This window comes from Procambarus clarkii, chromosome 32, assembly GCF_040958095.1.
Source record: "Procambarus clarkii isolate CNS0578487 chromosome 32, FALCON_Pclarkii_2.0, whole genome shotgun sequence".
In the NCBI taxonomy this organism is placed as follows: domain Eukaryota; kingdom Metazoa; phylum Arthropoda; class Malacostraca; order Decapoda; family Cambaridae; genus Procambarus; species Procambarus clarkii.
The window spans coordinates 11,918,385-11,937,309 of record NC_091181.1 but is presented as its reverse complement, the minus strand read 5'-3'; the positions used below and the strand labels follow the sequence as shown (position 1 = coordinate 11,937,309).

General features: G+C 39.6%; 1 protein-coding gene across 1 annotated transcript; it reads left to right on the top strand.

Moving 5' to 3' along the window:
• The first annotated feature begins 8,864 nt into the window (after positions 1 to 8,864).
• LOC138370427 (mucin-22-like) lies at positions 8,865 to 17,767 on the top strand. The gene is made up of 4 exons (XM_069334782.1): positions 8,865 to 8,978; positions 11,246 to 11,711; positions 16,649 to 17,317; positions 17,751 to 17,767. Exons 1-4 carry the CDS (start codon positions 8,865 to 8,867, stop codon positions 17,765 to 17,767), a joined length of 1,266 nt encoding a protein of 421 aa, XP_069190883.1.
• Positions 17,768 to 18,925: the final 1,158 nt, after the last annotated feature.

Below are 18,925 nucleotides of genomic sequence, written 5' to 3'. Positions count from 1 at the left end.
TCCCGATCCCCAAAATGGTTAATAAAACTTTGAGAAATATTAGACATGTCAACCCTGCTGACCTATGACCGCCGGTCACTCCGCCTTAAAAGTTAGATCCGATTCGTGACGTCACTGATGGTGACTTAAACTCAATAATTAGAATACTCTTGATATTGTATCCAGTACTATTATACAATACAATTTTAATGCAAAAATGAATAAAGGCTAATTTTCTCTAATTTACTGAATACTATAGGATGATTCATTATACGCAGCTATGAACAACGCGTCGGTTATTTCCACCGCGAATCCCCCTGGGGTCAGGTCACCATGCGGCTCAGCTTCCCATTCTCTTTTGTCGATAAACCACTCTGGATAATTCTTACAACAGCCTAGTTTGTTACAACGAGACATTGTAAGCCTCTACATCAGAGTTTTTTCTTAAACTGTTGTGCAATATTATAACTTAAAAATGGATCAAGTTTGTACATTCCAGTACTAACATTAAGAAGATTTGGACACTGACTGATTAGAGCAGACTCAATTAAATTCCGTTCCACGAAATCCCCACAATTGGTAATGCTTTTTGCCCCATTCCAGTTAATATTGTGATCGCATAAACTCGTATGTAGATACAATGCATTAGACGTTTGGTCAGTTCTAATACTATAAGCATGTTGTGACACCGCAATTGTAAGGACTTTCCTGTTTGTCCAAGGTACACAGAATCACAATCATTGCAGGGAATCGAATACACACAACGTGCTGTATCAGGGGAGTTTTTTATTAAATTGGATTTGATCGTACTATTAGTGAACACCAAATTTATATTAAGTTTCTTAAAATCAGAGACAATTTTCAAGTCCACTCGCATAAGGAACCACCAATGAGTTAATAATTTCTGATTTCGCCTTAGGGACGTGATTATAAAACGTACGCTTGGCTTGTTCAAACGAGAAATCCAAAAACCTCTTAGGATATTGTAAACTCTTCCCAATTTCATATATTTTAGCAATCTCTTCATCAAAAACTCAGGGCTGCATACCCTCAAAGCTCGTAGAAACATTCCTGAAAATACTGCCTGTTTAACTTTACTATGATGATTGGAATAAAAATGAACATACGACCCCACGTTGGTAGGTTTCCTATACACATTAAATTTGAACATTCTAGTGACTCTATGAATCATAATGTCCAAAAACGGAAGAGTACCATTCTCCTCAGTCTCACAAGTGAATTTTATTGAAGGTACCAAAGAATTGAGTTCGTTAAGAAAAATATCTGGTCTTTGTTGCACGGCCATAAGCACAAAATATCATCAACATACCTAAACCAAACTACATTAGCAGGGATAATCCTGGATAAGATTTTTGTTTTGAAGAATTCCAAATACAAATTGCTTAAAACTGGGGAAAGGGGATTGCCCATCGCCATACCAAATGTTTGTTTGAAATTTTTTCCATTAAAACTAAAATAATTGTCTTTTATACACAATTTGATAAGTTCCAATACTTTATTGGTCTGCAAGCTCAAATTATATTTAGGCAGTTCCTCACATAGAAATTCTAACAGATCATCAACAGGAACTTTAGTGAATAAAGAGGTCACATCGAAACTTATTAGTTTAAAATCAAAATTTAAATTCAGTGTGGATAGCTTATTAACTAAGTCCACATTGTTTGTCAGGTGTGAGTTGGAAATAGTACCAACTATAGGGGACAAAACTTTGACTAACCACTTAGAGAGTTTATAAGCCGCCGAACCAACTGAACTAATTATCGGCCTTGCCGGATTATATGGCTTATGAGTTTTTATAAGACCATACATGTAAGGAAGAGAGGGGGATCGACTTGTTAGCCTAGATATCAACTCTTTATCGCCTTTACACACAGTTTTAAGAGTTTTGTTAAAATGTGCAATCACTTTTTCGGAGGGATCTCTATTAATTAATAGATAAGTATCCCTGTCTTCCAGGAGTAACTCCATTTTTCGGACATAGTCATCTTTATTCATAATAACTACTGCATTTGACTTATCAGCCTTGGTAATATGTAATGAACTATCTTTTTGAGATTTTTGAACGCATGAACAAATCGACTTGGACAATTAGGAACAGAATTGTTAAGTAAAACGCCATACATCATACCTTTGCACACATTAATATCTTCAACTGAGACATCGCTATACTTTTCAAGATTGCTGAAACCTTTGGCAATATCTACATAATTGACTGCTCCGTTAGATGTGGCAAAGCTCAGGCCATATCCTAATGCAGTAATCGTGTCATTATCAAGCTGTCTATCCGAGAGGTTTATAACAAAATCCCGGTTAGAGTGTTTATTCCAGTCACTTTGTTGAATAAGTTTCTTTAATTTGAAATCAAGTTTAGTACTCACCTTTCTGCAGGTAGACCTCAAAGTAGTATATATATATATATATATAGTATATATATATATATATGTATATATATAAATATATATATATATTGACCAGACCACACACTAGAAATTGAAGGGACGACGACGTTTCGGTCCGTCCTGGACCATTCTCAAGTCGATTGTGATGAGGAGGTAGGGACAGGCAATAAATAGGCAAGAGAGAAGAGTCCACAAGTACAGCTTGTTTTCTAAAAATAACCACCTTCCTCGTCGCTTCCAGCTTGCCCTTGCCTCCCTGAAATCTAACAACTCTATTCTTATCCTTCCTTCCGACAAAAGCAATTCGGTTGTTGTCCTTGACCGTGAGGACTACCTCCGAAAAGCAGATGTCTTGCTCTCTAACTCTCGCACTTATGCTCCTCTGACTTCTAACCCTTTGGATCGCCTCAAAACTTCCTTTAACCGCAAACTAAGACAGCTCTCTAGTCTTTGCCCTCCTGACTTTGGTCTCATTAAACGTTTCCGTGTCATCTGCCCTTCTCTTCCTTATTTCTATGGTCTTCCTAAGACTCATAAACCTGGTGTTCCTCTTCGTCCTATCATTTCTTCACGGGGCTCTGTCAGCTATCCTCTTGCCTCCTGGCTCGCTAAAACCCTGACACCTTACCTTGGCACTTTTTCCTCTGCCCACCTTCGTCACTCTCAGGACTTCATAGAAAGACTGCGCCTGCAACCCTCTTGTAAGATGCTTAGTCTTGATGTCGACTCTCTGTTCACTAATGTTCCGCTCGATGACGTTCTCTCTTTCCTCAGAAAGAAGGCGTCAGAGGCCTTCTTCCTCTCCCACTTCCCACTGACGTTTTCCTCGATCTCATTAGACTCTGTGTTGAATCTAACTCTTTCTCTTTCAACGGTAAATATTACACTCAAACTTTCGGCGTCGCTATGGGTTCCCCTCTCTCCCCTGTTCTTGCTAATTTCTACATGGAATACTTCGAAACTGTTCTTCTTCCTTCTATTGATACTCGTCCCTCTCTCTGGCTTCGATATGTTGATGACATTTTTGCTTTATGGCCTCATGACCTTAATCTTTTCCAGCCTTTCCTCGCCTCTCTTAACAATCTGGCTCCTTCTATCCATTTCAAAGTTGAGTGGGAATCTAATTCCCTCCTTCCTTTCTTGATGTTCATGTTCACAGCTCTGTGTCTGGGTTCTCTTTCTCTGTCTACCGTAAACCCCTGCATAGTGGCATGTACATTCACTTCTTTTCCTACCATCCTCCTTCTGTTAAGAAAAGTGTCTTCGTCTCTCTCTTCCTCCGCGCTCTACGCATCAGCGACCCTCAGTTTCTTGATTCTGAAATTGCCTTTATCTACAAATCATTCTCTCGCCTTGGTTATCCTTTGCATTTCATCAACTGTGCCCACTCTCAAGCTAAACGAAATTTCTTTCATCCTAAACCTGCTTCCAACACTAGTACACTGTACTATGCCTTCCCTTCATATCTGAACTCAAAACTTTTACCAATACCTTTCGTCCTCTTGACATTAAACTCGCCTTTCGACAAACTAACACACTTCGTAGCAATCTAGTTCACACTGCTCCTCCTGCTTCTAATGCTGCTGGTGTCTACTCTATTTCCTGTTCATCTTGTCCTCTCCAATACTTTGGCGAAACTGGCCGTACACTGAATGACAGACTAAAAGAACACAAGAGAAGTGTTAAGTCTGCAGACACTAACAATGCTCTCTTCTGCCATGTGAGGGATTCTAATCATCCCATTGATTGGTCTTCCTCCAAAATAATCTTTCCTGCCTCTACTCTACACAGACGCCGTCTTGTAGAATCGGCTCTTATAAACAATGTACCCAACATGAACTTGAGTCCTGGCTTTGTTGCTGTGGACTCTTCCCTTTCACAGTATATACTCAAATGCTCTAATCTTTCTAACAAACATGACTTAACATAAGCTTTCCCCCTTCCATTTCTTTCTTTCTCTTTCCTTTTCTTTCTCTCTTCTCCCTTTTTCTGTTCATTGTCTTCTCCTATGCTCCCTTGCTATCCTCTTCTTTTTTTTCCTATTACTATCTCCTTCGGTGGTTATAATAGGAGCTGCCTCGTATGGGCCAATAGGCCTGCTGCAGTTCTCATTACTACTATCCCCTACACCTGACTTTCCTCCTCAGCTCTCTCTTGCCTATTTATTGCCTGTCCCTACCTCCTCATCACAATCGACTTGAGAATGGTCCAGGACGGACCGAAACGTCGTCGTCCCTTCAATTTCTAGTGTGTGGTCTGGTCAACATACTTCAGCCACGTTATTGTGACTCATCGCCTGTATATATATATATATATATATATATATATATAATTATATATATATATATATATATATATATATATATATATATATATATATATATATATATATATATATATATTATTAAATATGACCGAAAAAGTAAGATTAATAATTCTAACACGAATTTTCTCAATCTTTCGTACATTACGCTTCACTGTTGGAGGTAAATCAAAAATCACTTCTCCAAAATTCATTTTTATTTCTAGTCTGACGCGACACGGGCGCGTTTCGTAAAACTTATTACATTTTCAAAGACTTCACAAATACACAACTGATTAGAACGTATCTCTGATTTTATATCTACATTTGAGTGAGGTGGGAGGGGTGATGTGGCATTAACACAAGACAGAACAAGAGGGGATATTAATAGGGTATTAAAAGTATCAACACAAGACAGAACAGAAACAATGGGTATTGAATAGAAGTGTTTGTAGAAAGCCTATTGGTCCATATTTCTTGATGCTTCTATATTGGAGCGGAGTCTTGAGGTGGGTAGAATATAGTTTGTGCAATAATTGGCTGTTGATTGCTGGTGTTGACTTCTTGATGTGTAGTGCCTCGCAAACGTCAAGCCGCCTGCTATCGCTGTATCTATCGATGATTTCTGTGTTGTTTACTAGGATTTCTCTGGCGATGGTTTGGTTATGGAAGAGATTATATGTTCCTTAATGGAGCCCTGTTGCTTATGCATCGTTAAACGCCTAGAAAGAGATGTTGTTGTCTTGCCTATATACTGGGTTTTTTTGGAGCTTACAGTCCCCAAGTGGGCATTTGAAGGCATAGACGACATTAGTCTCTTTTAAAGCGTTCTGTTTTGTGTCTGGAGAGTTTCTCATGAGTAGGCTGGCCGTTTTTCTGGTTTTATAGTAAATCGTCAGTTGTATCCTCTGATTTTTGTCTGTAGGGATAACGTTTCTATTAACAATATCTTTCAGGACCCTTTCCTCCGTTTTATGAGCTGTGGAAAAGAAGTTCCTGTAAAAATAGTCTAATAGGGGGTATAGGTGTTGTGTTAGTTGTCTCTTCAGAGGTAACCTCTGAAGAGACAACTAACACAACACCTATACCCCCTATTAGACTATTTTACAGGAACTTCTTTTCCACAGCTCATAAAACGGAGGAAAGGGTCCTGAAAGATATTGTTAATAGAAACGTTATCCCTACAGACAAAAATCAGAGGATACAACTGACGATTTACTATAAAACCAGAAAAACGGCCAGCCTACTCATGAGAAACTCTCCAGACACAAAACAGAACGCTTTAAAAGAGACTAATGTCGTCTATGCCTTCAAATGCCCACTTGGGGACTGTAAGCACCAAAAAAACCCAGTATATAGGCAAGACAACAACATCTCTTTCTAGGCGTTTAACGATGCATAAGCAACAGGGCTCCATTAAGGAACATATAATCTCTTCCCATAACCAAACCATCGCCAGAGAAATCCTAGTAAACAACACAGAAATCATCGATAGATACAGCGATAGCAGGCGGCTTGACGTTTGCGAGGCACTACACATCAAGAAGTCAACACCAGCAATCAACAGCCAATTATTGCACAACTATATTCTACCCACCTCAAGACTCCGCTCCAATATAGAAGCATCAAGAAATATGGACCAATAGGCTTTCTACAAACACTTCTATTCAATACCCATTGTTTCTGTTCTGTCTTGTGTTGATACTTTTAATACCCTATTAATATCCCCTCTTGTTCTGTCTTGTGTTAATGCCACATCACCCTTCCCACCTCACTCAAATGTAGATATAAAATCAGAGATACGTTCTAATCAGTTTGTGTATTTGTGAAGTCTTTGAAAATGTAATAAGTTTTACGAAACGCGCCCGTGTCGCGTCAGACTAGAAATAAAAATGAATTTTGGAGAAGTGATTTTTGATTTACCTCCAACAGTGAAGCGTAATGTACGAAAGATTGAGAAAATTCGTGTTAGAATTATTAATCTTACTTTTTCGGTCATATTTAATAATATATGTCTACAGGAAAGACTGCTACCAAAATATACTAATATATATATATATATATATTTATATATATATTTATATATATTTATATATATATTTATATATATATATATGTATATATATATATGTATATATATATATGTACATATATATATATATATATATATATATATATATATATATATATATATATATATATATATATATATATATATATATATATATATATATATATATATATATAAATGGAAATGTTCGTTGGTGCATAACCGCGAATCTCCGAAAGTTCTTCGCCGATTGCTTTGAAATTTTCACACTAAGTTCCATTCACATCCGAGCAGGTTTTTATATACATACTATATAGACGTCACGTCTGTGACGGTAAAAAAAAAAAAAAAAATTCTGAAAAATTGTGTTTTTCATGTGAGGGAAATCTTCAAAATTTCTTTACCGATTGCTTTGAAATTTTGACACAACGTTGCATTCGAATAGGCGCATTTTTTTTTAAATATATAATACTATTGTATACATGTCTCACCTGTGACAGAAAAATAAACATGTTTTTTTTTTTAAACAGTGCCATTTGTTGTACCTAAGAGCAACACACGCTGTAATCTCTGAAAGTTCTTCACCGATTGCTTCGAAATTTTGACACAACGTTGCATTGCAATAGGCGCATCTTTTTATATACCTACTATATAGATGATTCCCCTGTGACAGGTAAAAAACATGCGTTTATGAAAAACAGCGTCATCTGTTGCACATAATATCAACATGCACGCAATACTAAATGTTACGAATTCCATTTCAATGTTTCCGATTGCATTGATAAATTTTTTTCATGGATTTCGTTTTATTTTATTTTTTATTGAATAATTTTGTTTGACATTGTGTTGGAATTGAGCTGTGTTTTTAACCATACCGTTCATTTTGTATGTATAAGTATAGATGCGACACCTGTGACAGGTAAAACTATGCTTTTCTTGAAAAACAGCGCCATCTCTTTCATGTAAGAGCAACATATGTGCTATACTAAGTATGTTACAATTCCATTTCAGTGTTTCTGATTCATTGATATATTGAATTTTCATAGATTTTGATTTATTTTAATTTTGATTTAATTATTTTGTGTGAATTACGTTGGAATTGCGCTGTGTTGTTTACTATACTATCCATTTCGTGTGTATAGTTTATTTTTTATTTTTCATATTTCATTTCATATGTTAACTGTTTTTCTTATATTTCAGTGATGGGAACATCAGATCACTTGATGTTCCCAATTTTCTGATGGGAACATCAGACCATTTGGGAAGGCATCGGACGAGGGAGTGGGGAATGGTGGGGATGACGAGGGAACGGAAGTGAGAGATGGTGGGGAGGACGAGGGGATGGGGGAGTTTGGGATGGTGGGGATGAGGGGATGGGGGAATGGAGAATGGTGGGGAGGACAAAAGGACAGGGGAGTGGGGCATGGTGGGAAGGAAGAGGGGATGGTGGAGTGGGGAATGGTGGAGACGACGAGGGAACAGTGGGGTGGGGAATGGTTGGGAGGCCGAGGAGACAGGTGAGGGGGGGGGGGAAATGGTGGGGAGGATTGGGGACAGGGAAGGTTGCTGTGGCTCCACAACGCACATGTGTTGCTGAGCCACAGCAACGCGTGGCCGGGTACTGCTAGTATGTAATATAGCTAAAATTGCCCAATTCACTATTCCTGAATCTTTACTACACCACTTTTGACAACGCAAGTAATATATTACTCATATTTACTGATTTATAGGCACAGTGAACGAGAACAATAAAGACTATTTGAATTATAAGATATTGAAGACAATGAAAGGAAACAGGAAAAGAGGAAGAGTCGTAATTGATGGTTTCAGAGGGGGTTGGGCCTGGGAATGAGGTGAGTTATGGGGCTTGAGGGAATAGCGGTATTGATCCCTAAAGGTACATCAAGTTTAATGGAGATTATACATAAATCATATCACACCTCAGACTCCTGCTCCAGTGACAGCTCTTGGCGCGTGTATTATTACTCCTGTATTATTACTATGACGATACCAAAGCTGCTGTTGATGCTGATGATGATGACATAATTATTTTTTATGCTTATAGTGATGATTCTCTTCCATTTGTTTTTACAATTGATTTTTGCAATTTACTATGGATGCCGTAGCAATTGCTGTTGTTATTGCAACTATCACCGTGGCACTGAAGGTGTCTTATCTCGAGGTAGTAGGGCTGCAACTTGAAGGTTACTCAGGAGAGCTCAAACAAGTAAGGTTGATCATTTGTGCAACAAAGTGCCTTAGCTCTCTTCCATCTCCTAATGAGGAGCGGCAGAATCGTGGTTGTTTATTGTTGATGTGGTTGAACCTGCAGAGGTGTGTACTCACCTAGTTGTGGTTGAGTCAATAGGCAAACTTGATTATTCTTGGAATAGTTCGAAATAGTGTAAAATATATTGCATGTAATGTAGGCTAGGTAAAGATAAGAGAGTAAATATGGTCAGGTTTTGGGGTTTTGTAGTCAGATTTGGATACTGTCCTCAATATAACGTTTCGTGTTCGTGAAGGAAGATACCTGAAAAATAGACAATATTTTGCACAACCAGGAAATTAATTATTCTGTCCTTTTTAGTGGGATTAGGTATTTATAAATTGTTGAAGGTACTTTTGGTCACCAAAAATTAATGAATAAGGCAATCAACCCATTCACGCAATAAAAACAATCATCGAATTTTAAATAATTTTACTTATCCTAAGGTGTACGAAACTATACATGCCGTCCAGTCCACTCGATCCTGCTTCTCGATATTCAGAAAAATCATCAGAATTGAAATGCTTTAAGTTCACATATACCACCTCGGTTTCTGTGCGTTTATATCATTCATATGGAGGTGTGCCTCCAGTTGATGCTTGAGGTCAGCTAACTGACCCTAGCAGCACTATTGTTACAGCATCTCTGATAGCGCTAGTTGGGTATACGACCCACGAGCTCCCATCTCCAGTAACGCTGACATTGGTCGCACCATCTCCAGCATAAAGGTTCTTAATACTGAAATGGATGATAATGGTAATGCTTTATATGCGAGGATTTTCTTTTTTGACACCATAATTCCTCTGCTTAATGTGTATGCTTCCTCTGGCACCCGTAGGAAGAAAGAAAGGGAGGAATTGTTCTCTAAAGAGTTATTGTATTTTTTCAGAAATGATACACGTAATGTTATTTTTGGTGGCGACTTTAATTGTGTCACTTCTGTGAGAGATTGTAGCATTCAGTCAAACACATGTGTATCTCCTGCTTTAATTACACTTTTGAAATGTATTGGTCTCAAGGATGCGAATAGCATTAACGGGGGTGTCTATGAATACACATATGTTCGCCAGAATTATGGTTCCAGGCTTGATAGAATATATATGCACACATTACATGAAAAAAATTAGTTCTTGCAGTACTGTTCCAATCAGCTGTTCAGATCATTGTGTAGTTGTGGTGAAGCTTGTTATTGATGATCAGGTTAAATTGGGGACAGTGTCCATGGAAGCTCAATTGCAGTCTGTTGCAGATTAGAGATGCAATTGATAGTTTTCAAGTATTGTGGGGAACACCTGGTTGGGCAAAAACATAAGTTCAGATGTCTGTTGGAGTGGTGGGACATGTGTAAAATTGCATGCAAAAGTTTCTTTGTGAAAGTGTCCAAAAGAAAGGCTGCTGAAAAATTTGGCCTTTTTAACCTTATTCAAACACAGATTAAAACAACTTTATGCAAATATCAATATGGGATTAGACAAGTATGAAGAAATTACCATTTTAAAGGACAGAATTAAGAAAATGGGGGATGAAATATCTGAAGGAGTGAATGTCCGCCTGCAGATTAATGATAGGATGTATGGTGAAAAACTCTCTCCTTATTTGTTAAGTAAAGTCAAGAATAACAAGGGTACACCCTTGTGACTATTATTACAGCAGGTGATGGGACGGATATGACAAATACGGATGGGATTGTATGTTATGTTCGGGGTGAATTAGAGAAATTGTATAAAAAAGTGAACGTGGACCAAGGTATGCGGGAGTATTTCCTTGGAAAATGTTCATGGGTTTTAACCCAGGATGACAACATGTCATTGTTGGAAGATGTAGATAAACAAGAGGTGTGGAATGTGGTCAAGAGTTTAAAGAAGGGTAAATCACCTGGCTGTGATGGGTTCCCGGCGGAATTTTATTTCTATCTATGGGATGTCATTGGTAAAGACTTTGTTCAAGTGGTGCAGTATTGCATACAGCATAGGAAGCTTAGCATGTCACAATCTCATGGGATTATTAAGATGATACCTAAAACGGGTGATTTGCATATTCTAACGAACTGGAGGCCACTTTCCTTACTAAACCAGGATTATAAAATAATATCGAAATTGCTGTCAAATAGACTTAGGATTGCAATGGATAAAAATATATCAAAGGAACAGTTTTGTGGTGTGCCTGGAAGGTCTATAATCAATTGTAATAATGTAATTGGGGATGTTGTGTATTATGTGTCTGAGATTAATGTTGCTTCCTCCATGATAAACCTCGACTGGTCGAAAGCCTTTGACCGTGTTGATGTTCAGTTTGTATTAGCAATATTGGATAGGGTAGGAGTGGCCCAAGAATTTATTGACTGGATCCGTATACTTTATAAACAGTGTCGGAGCAGCGTCTGTATCAATGGAGTCTTAAGTGAACCTTTTTCAATTGAACGATCGGTACGTCAGGGATTTCCCCTTTCAATGATTGTGTATGTTATATTTCAAGAGCCACTGTACTTAGCAATTAAAATCAATGACTTTATTGTTCCACCTCGTCTTCCTAATGCTATGACACTTCCTGTTGTTGGTTATGCAGACGATACAACTATTTTTGTGTCAACAGAAGACTCGGTGGTGAATGTTCAGGATGAGTTAGACAACTTTGAGAGGGCAACAGGTGCTGTCCTTAACAAGAACAAAACGTGTATGATGGGGCTTGGCAGTTGGTGTAATAAAGTTACCTGGACAGGTTCATGTTTCAAGGTAGTGGAGTCTATTAAAGCTCTTGGGATTTGCTGGTGGAAAGCATATGGAACAACATTGGTTACGAACTGGCAAGTACTATGTGGAAATATAAAAGTTGCAACGAATATGTTGTCAAATAGGAAATTAACCCTGTTTCAAAAGGCTGTAATAATCAATTGCAAAATTTTGTCTAAAATGTGATATTGGTCTCAGAGCTTTCCAATAGACAATAAATGTGCTATGGAGATTGACAAAACTTTTTTTTTAGATATGTATGGTATGGTAGATTCCAACCAATTAAACGGACTACTCTATGTAAAGGTAAGAAAAATGGTGGAATAGGAATACTGAATGTATACCATAAGTCATTGGCAATCTTATGTGTTACCTTTAGAAAGAAGATAATGCAGAGGAATAGTGTAAATGCGCTAGGACATTGCTTTTGTAAATTACGTGTTAGTTGTGGGGAAACTCCAGAGAGCTATTCTCTTTTTTAAATTGACTTTAATAAGATAAAGTTCTGTCTTATTTATTTTCTTAGTAAGTAAGAATTAATTGAGTGAACTGTATGTACTTGATTAACTGCCTGAAATCATCTCAACACACTGTTGGGGGGACAATTTGTACCTTATACCACTTTGAGATGGCTCCTTCTTAAACTACCAATTGTTTACCCTTTATTATAATTATCATACCACATATGGTGGTCCACCTTATTATTATATCATACCACATATGGTGGCCTAATCTACTAGTAATAATTACTAATTATGAATACTAATACTACTATAACAAAAGAGGGCTTAGCTGATCCTGTAGAAGGGGCCTGCTAAGGCTGTGTAATGTAGTATCAATCTGGGTGTGGCCCTGTGCCTCTTTGTGCCACGTAATGGCAGCTGGTGGGAGGTCTACAAGGCTTGGCATACAGTTAGGTACATTATGTGTAAAGTTCAACTATAATCAGCTTCTTGCTGCTCCAATCACAATTTACCTGGGTGGAATGCAAGGAATTAATAAAGGTTCCCCAAACATATCAATTACAGGTATGGCATGAAATAGGTGGGTGTAATCTGGGGTACACGTACTACGTTGTTGGGGTTCTCTTACGACCTAACCATCTACCCTATTATATTAAACAGTGCACTAGGATAATATACAGTACTTGGTAAGACAGATACAGTCGTTGCTGTGATAGTTGTGGTGTTGTCGTGGTAGTTTTCTTGGAGCAGAGTAAGTCTATTGCAAGGCGACTAATATCACAACACTCGAGCACCCATTGTTGTTTGTTGTTGTAAAGGTGTGAGGAGAGTGACGCTCTGTGTGGAGCCGACGCCCTGAGAGCATGGTTCCACTTCTCAAGTAATTTACATTAACAAGGGAATCAAGCTACATTTTGGTGTTAGTAATTATATTCAGTCTTGTTGATTACTTTTTTGTTAAATTTAAATACAAACTGTTGTATAAACAATATTAGAATATTGTAAATATACGTGCTGTCTCTGACGTCACGGGATCTCCCATTTTCTTTCCTGAAGGGAATACTATGTTATGTGTGTGTGTGTCAGATTCCGACATTAGTTACTTGATACATATGCCAGAGTATACTGACCTTGATACATATGCCAGAGTATACTGACCTTGATACATATGCCAGACTATTCTGAGCTTGATACATATGCCAGAGTATACTGACCTTGATACATATGCCAGAGTATACTGACCTTGATACATATGCCAGACTATTCTGAGCTTGATACATATGCCAGAGTACACTGACCTTGATACATATGCCAGAGTATACTGACCTTGATACATATGCCAGACTATTCTGAGCTAGATACATATGCCAGAGTACACTGACCTTGATACATATGCCAGAGTACACTGACCTTGATACATATGCCAGACTATATTGACCTTGATACATATGCCAGAGTACACTGACCTTGATACATATGCCAGACTATATTGACCTTGATACATATGCCAGAGTATACTGACATTGCCTTTATTTCACCTCACTTTTATTCATGTGCAATTGATGTTCTCAGGCGTATTTGTAATATTGAAGGTTTTTTAATGATGAACAGTAAAGAAGTGCATGATGTTATACTACCAAATATAGTTGCTAGAGTAGAGGTGGCATATCCACTCTTTAGCTGGCAAGTAATATGGGCAAACCTTTATGTTAAATTTATTGCCCCAAAATAACGTAAGCTATTGTATCGCTATATTCATGAGACCCTTCCTACTAATGATAGGTGGTTGATGTTGGGCATTAAGGACAACATAGGTGTGACCACTGTACTGAAATTGAGAATAATATGCATATATTGTTTTTCTGTAAGCAGAAAGTTGTTCTTGTAAACTGGATTAGAGACACTCTTAAAGCTTTATGTGGACCAAGTATTAGAGTGGAGTTAATGAGGTTTTTAATGTTTCAAATTTGAGATAAAATGCAAGAAAATAAGAATAAAATAGTTATGTTACTTTCTGATTAAATTTTTGTGTGAGGATAGGCAGTGTGACAATGTCCACTTCCTGTATTTCTTCCTTACCAGCTTAGAAGAGTCATATCTCCATAGCCTAAGTGTTCTCTGATGTTCAGGGAACATTTTCATGTGTGGGAAAGCGTGGAGCGTATTAAGCTAGCTGTAAAATGCCCAACTAGGTTTGATAATGTAAGGGGCTTACGCCTTCTGAAGCACAGGACGGTGACGAGCCATCCTGTTTCCCGCCAAGACAGCCTGACGCTTCCCGGCACCTGATTGGCCAGGTGAGGTCACATGCCGGAAGTGACCAATGACGAGAGCCCTCGGGCGGTGTGACGTCATGAAGCGTAGGGCGCGGGGCGGCTGGCACCTGGGCGGGAGCCGTCAGAGAGGGAAGACGCGCTCGAGCGAGCTCCGGACCTAGAAAGCCCTTACCAGTAGATTTAAGCTCCGCTTCGATTCTGCAGACAGTCTGGGAAGCCATCCAACTTCCGTGGAGTGCCGGAGGCAAGGACGGACCAGATTGAAGAGCCAAAAGCCATATCAAGAGTCTGAAGCAGAAGGAACGTTGGGCTGGTGACGTCTGGACGCCCAACTAGAGGACCACGTCTTACACATCAAGCGAGAAGCTAGGGCCGGGCCCAAATCTACTGGCAGTTAAGGTGAGAGGAAGCTGTACTGGACTGTGAAGAGTCGACAGTGCCAGTGAGTGTGGAGGACGACGACGGAGGTACCTGTCTCCAGTACCCCAGAGAATAGGAGGAGGAAGGCAGTACCTGTTGGATTTGAGCACGGCGAGGACACGTTACCACAAAGGCGATGGAGGAACCTGTGTGTGTGTGGGAACTGTTCATCAGGAGACCAGGAGCCAGAACCAGGAACCTCAACATCCCTCAACAGAGGACGAGTCAGCTTCGTGGTTGGAGTGAAATAAGGTAGATATAATTGTCCCTCCCTTACCCCTTTTTGAGCTAGGCGAGTTAGAGTATTTTATATGTTGTGAATATTTCCACTCATCATTTATTGTCTATCTTGAGGTTATCTTGAGATGATTTCGGGGCTTTAGTATCACCGCGGCCCGGTCCTCGACTAGACCTCCACCCCCAGGAAGCAGCCCGTGACAACTGACTAACACCCAGGCACCTATTTACTGCTAGGTAACAGGGGCATAGGGTGAAAGAAACTCTGCCCATTGTTTCTCGCCGGCGCCGGGATCGAACCCGCGACCACACAGGATCACAAGTCCAGCATGCTGTCTGCTCGAGCCGACCGGCTCCCTAACTTCCTGTCTAAGTGACAGGACGTTAGGCTAGGTGCCAAAAACTCATTTAGGCATGAGTTGGTGTGTGTGAGCATTAAGGCGGGGATGTTAATGATCCTGGAAGGGTAGTTGGTGTGCAAGGAGCCAACAACGTACTCTGAAACGCACAGCTGATCGCATCGCTGGAGGTGTGGGAAAGTCACGACGTTCTGACAGCTAGAAACCGTCAGCTGATCGTGCTGCCTGAGGCGCGAGGTGTGTGCCTGCACCGGGGGAGTGGATCTAGTCAGCTGACCGTGTTGCCAGAGGACGTGTCATCGAGAATGCTGCCGCTAGCGGATGATTTGAACATAGACATTTCTTTATGCATTTGTAAATGTATACTATGTTTCTTCAGTAAACTCTTAAACTAATTGAGGAGTTTAAGTGAGCCTCCATTCTCTAGGGCTATACATATTATATATTTATGAGACCATTAGTGACACCTTGTACTGCACATGATATTGCATCCTTGATTAAGATAACCATTAGGACCATGATGTGTTTGCTGGGACACGAGCATAAACACCCAGCTGGCGACCTGAGTAGACCAGATAAAGAAGAAGAAAGCGTTCCAGTGTCAGGACAGGCAGGTTTAAGCCAGTTATAAGAAGCTTGAATCTCCCCACTCGCTAGGGGTGTATAGAGGCCAGCCCTTAGTTGACTGGGGGAGCCCAAGGGCGAGCAGTGGCGCCCGGTACTGAGGGGCTAAGACCTGTGGGACGACCCCAACCACAGGGTTGGAAGGGGGCGAACCCTGACAGCAGGCAGGAGGGTTACTCGGTAGACAAAATATTGAAGTTTTTTCGAGGCAGGATCAGGTATAACATTTGGGGTTTACGGCTCATGCTCGGTGATGATATGGAAAATTTGTTTACTGAGGACTTGTATAAAATATATATAAATGTAATAATTTCTCCCTGTAAATTAATGTAAATATAATCTCCAATATTGTAAATCATTTCAAGAAAAATAAGTATAACATTTAGGGGTTTAACGTTCATGTTCTGTGATAATGAAACACTTGTTTACTGAGAATTATACAACTGTATATGTAATGTAGTGTTGCCTTGTAAAAATTTATGTATATATGATTTGTATTGCAATTTTCCTTAAATAAAGGTGAAAAAAGTAAAAAAAAAAGTACCGCTGGCATTGGTCGTACCATCTTCAGTACTGCTGACATTGGTCGTACCATCTCCAGTACCGCTGACACTAGTCGTACCATCTCCAGTACTGCTGACATTGGTCGTACCATCTCCAGTACCGCTGACACTGGTCGTACCATCTCCAGTACCACTGACACTGGTCGTACCATCTCCAGTACTGCTGACATTGGTCGTACCATCTTCAGTACTGCTGACATTGGTCGTACCATCTCCAGTACCGCTGACATTGGTCGTACCATCTCCAGTACCGCTGACATTGGTCGTACCATCTCCAGTACCGCTGACACTGGTCGTACCATCTCCAGTACCGCTGACACTGGTCGTACCATCTACAGTACGGCTGACATTGGTCGTACCATCTCCAGTACCGCTGACACTGGTCGTACCATCTCCAGTACCGCTGACATTGGTCGTACCATTTCCAGTACCGCTGACACTGGTCGTACTATCTCCAGTACCGCTGACACTGGTCGTACCATCCCCAGTACCGCTGACACTGGTCGTACCATCTCCAGTACCGCTGACATTGGTCGTACCAACTCCAGTACCGCTGACATTGGTCGTACCATCTCCAGTACCGCTGGCATTGGTCGTACCATCTCCAGTACCGCTGGGATTGGTCGTATGTTGTTATATCACTCCAAGAGAGACTCCTCGTTGCTTCAGGAAGCGTTCATGACAACCCAACATTTCATTTGTCACTTCGTTATCTCCAGACGAGGTATAATTCTGTCATACTAAGCTGATCAAGGTCAATAAAAACAATCTCGGTTGTACAGCTTTTCCCGTTCCGTGTGTCTGGTCTCTGATGGTAGACAACCGTGAGGTCTGAGCGTGACTCAAGGAAGGTAAGAGTGATCACGACGCAGAGTGATGAGACAGTTGTTATTGCTGGTGACTCTTCTACTGCTGCTGCTGCTGGAGCTTCAGTCCACGGTGTTAGTGGCCGGGTTAGTGCTTGCAACAACTGGTGCACTTTCTTATCCTTCTGCTGCTGTTACTGCTGCTTTGAACTGCTCCAATGACTGTTACTTTGTCCTTTTTCGTTTCCTCAGTTCCTGACTTCTTTTGATTAAGCTGATTCTCACTCAAACTTATTTTCTTGGTGGTTCATAGGCTGCTGATGGTCGTTATCCTTCCCGCTGTCCTCCCAGGCTGACGAGCCGCCCAACACAACACTCTGTCACCGCTAACATCAAACGTTGTGTAACACAGTCATGTATCACTTCTGCAGGCGAAAGCTTTCATAATTTTGAAAAAACATTTTATACCCAACGTAATATTTTTGATAATATTTATATTTATATTAGTTTTCGAATTTTGCATTTGTATATATTATGGAAATGTAATAACTACTGTAAAATGTTTAATTATTATTTTGATTGTCATAAATGCAAAGCAAAGCAATTATGATAATTATGACAATTGCAAAGCAATGATGATACCAGTAGATGGTGGCAGACGCAACACTAACAGCCAACGAAAACTAGAACCCAGACTCTCCATGACGGATGATATATGATCGGTCTATGTGAATTCTTCAATGATAATGGAATTGCTCACCAATCAAATAGATTCCTGGCGAGTCTCTCCCGCGAGAAAAACTACCAAACGATCAGTGTGATGTGTGACCACCGGAGTAATGTCTCGTGGGCACGAACGGAACACCTTCAAAGGTCCTGCCACTAGAAAAAACGCCAAATTAGCAAAATGGCCACCAACCAAAACATCCCATCCTAGGAGCAGAAATGCTGTTAAGAAAATTGTATTCAATAAAAATCTTCAATTCCCCTAATAATGCTGATTACTAACTTGAAAATCTAAAAGAAACTCCAAGTAGTAATAAAAAAAATTCATAATTCAAATTCAAATTCATAAAAGCTGATGTGGGCTGCATCCTGTTAATGTGTGTCTGTGTGTGTGTATGTATTTACTATTTGTTTATATTTACTATTTGTGTCTGCAGAATTGAGTTTTTAGCTCTTGGGACCGCCTTTCTAACCAATCTATTTTTCCTCTATTATTTACACCGTGTATATTAGGTAATACCTAACATACACGCCTCCACACACACTACATTTGAAATGTAGTCTCAAAAAGACTACATTTCAACAGCAAAGATTACTCCATAAAAAAATAATTAAATTATTGACCAACATGGGAGAGGGTTAGCCAACATGAGGGTTGTGTTGATTGCCTGAAAATATTTAAATTGTGTAATGTATTGAAT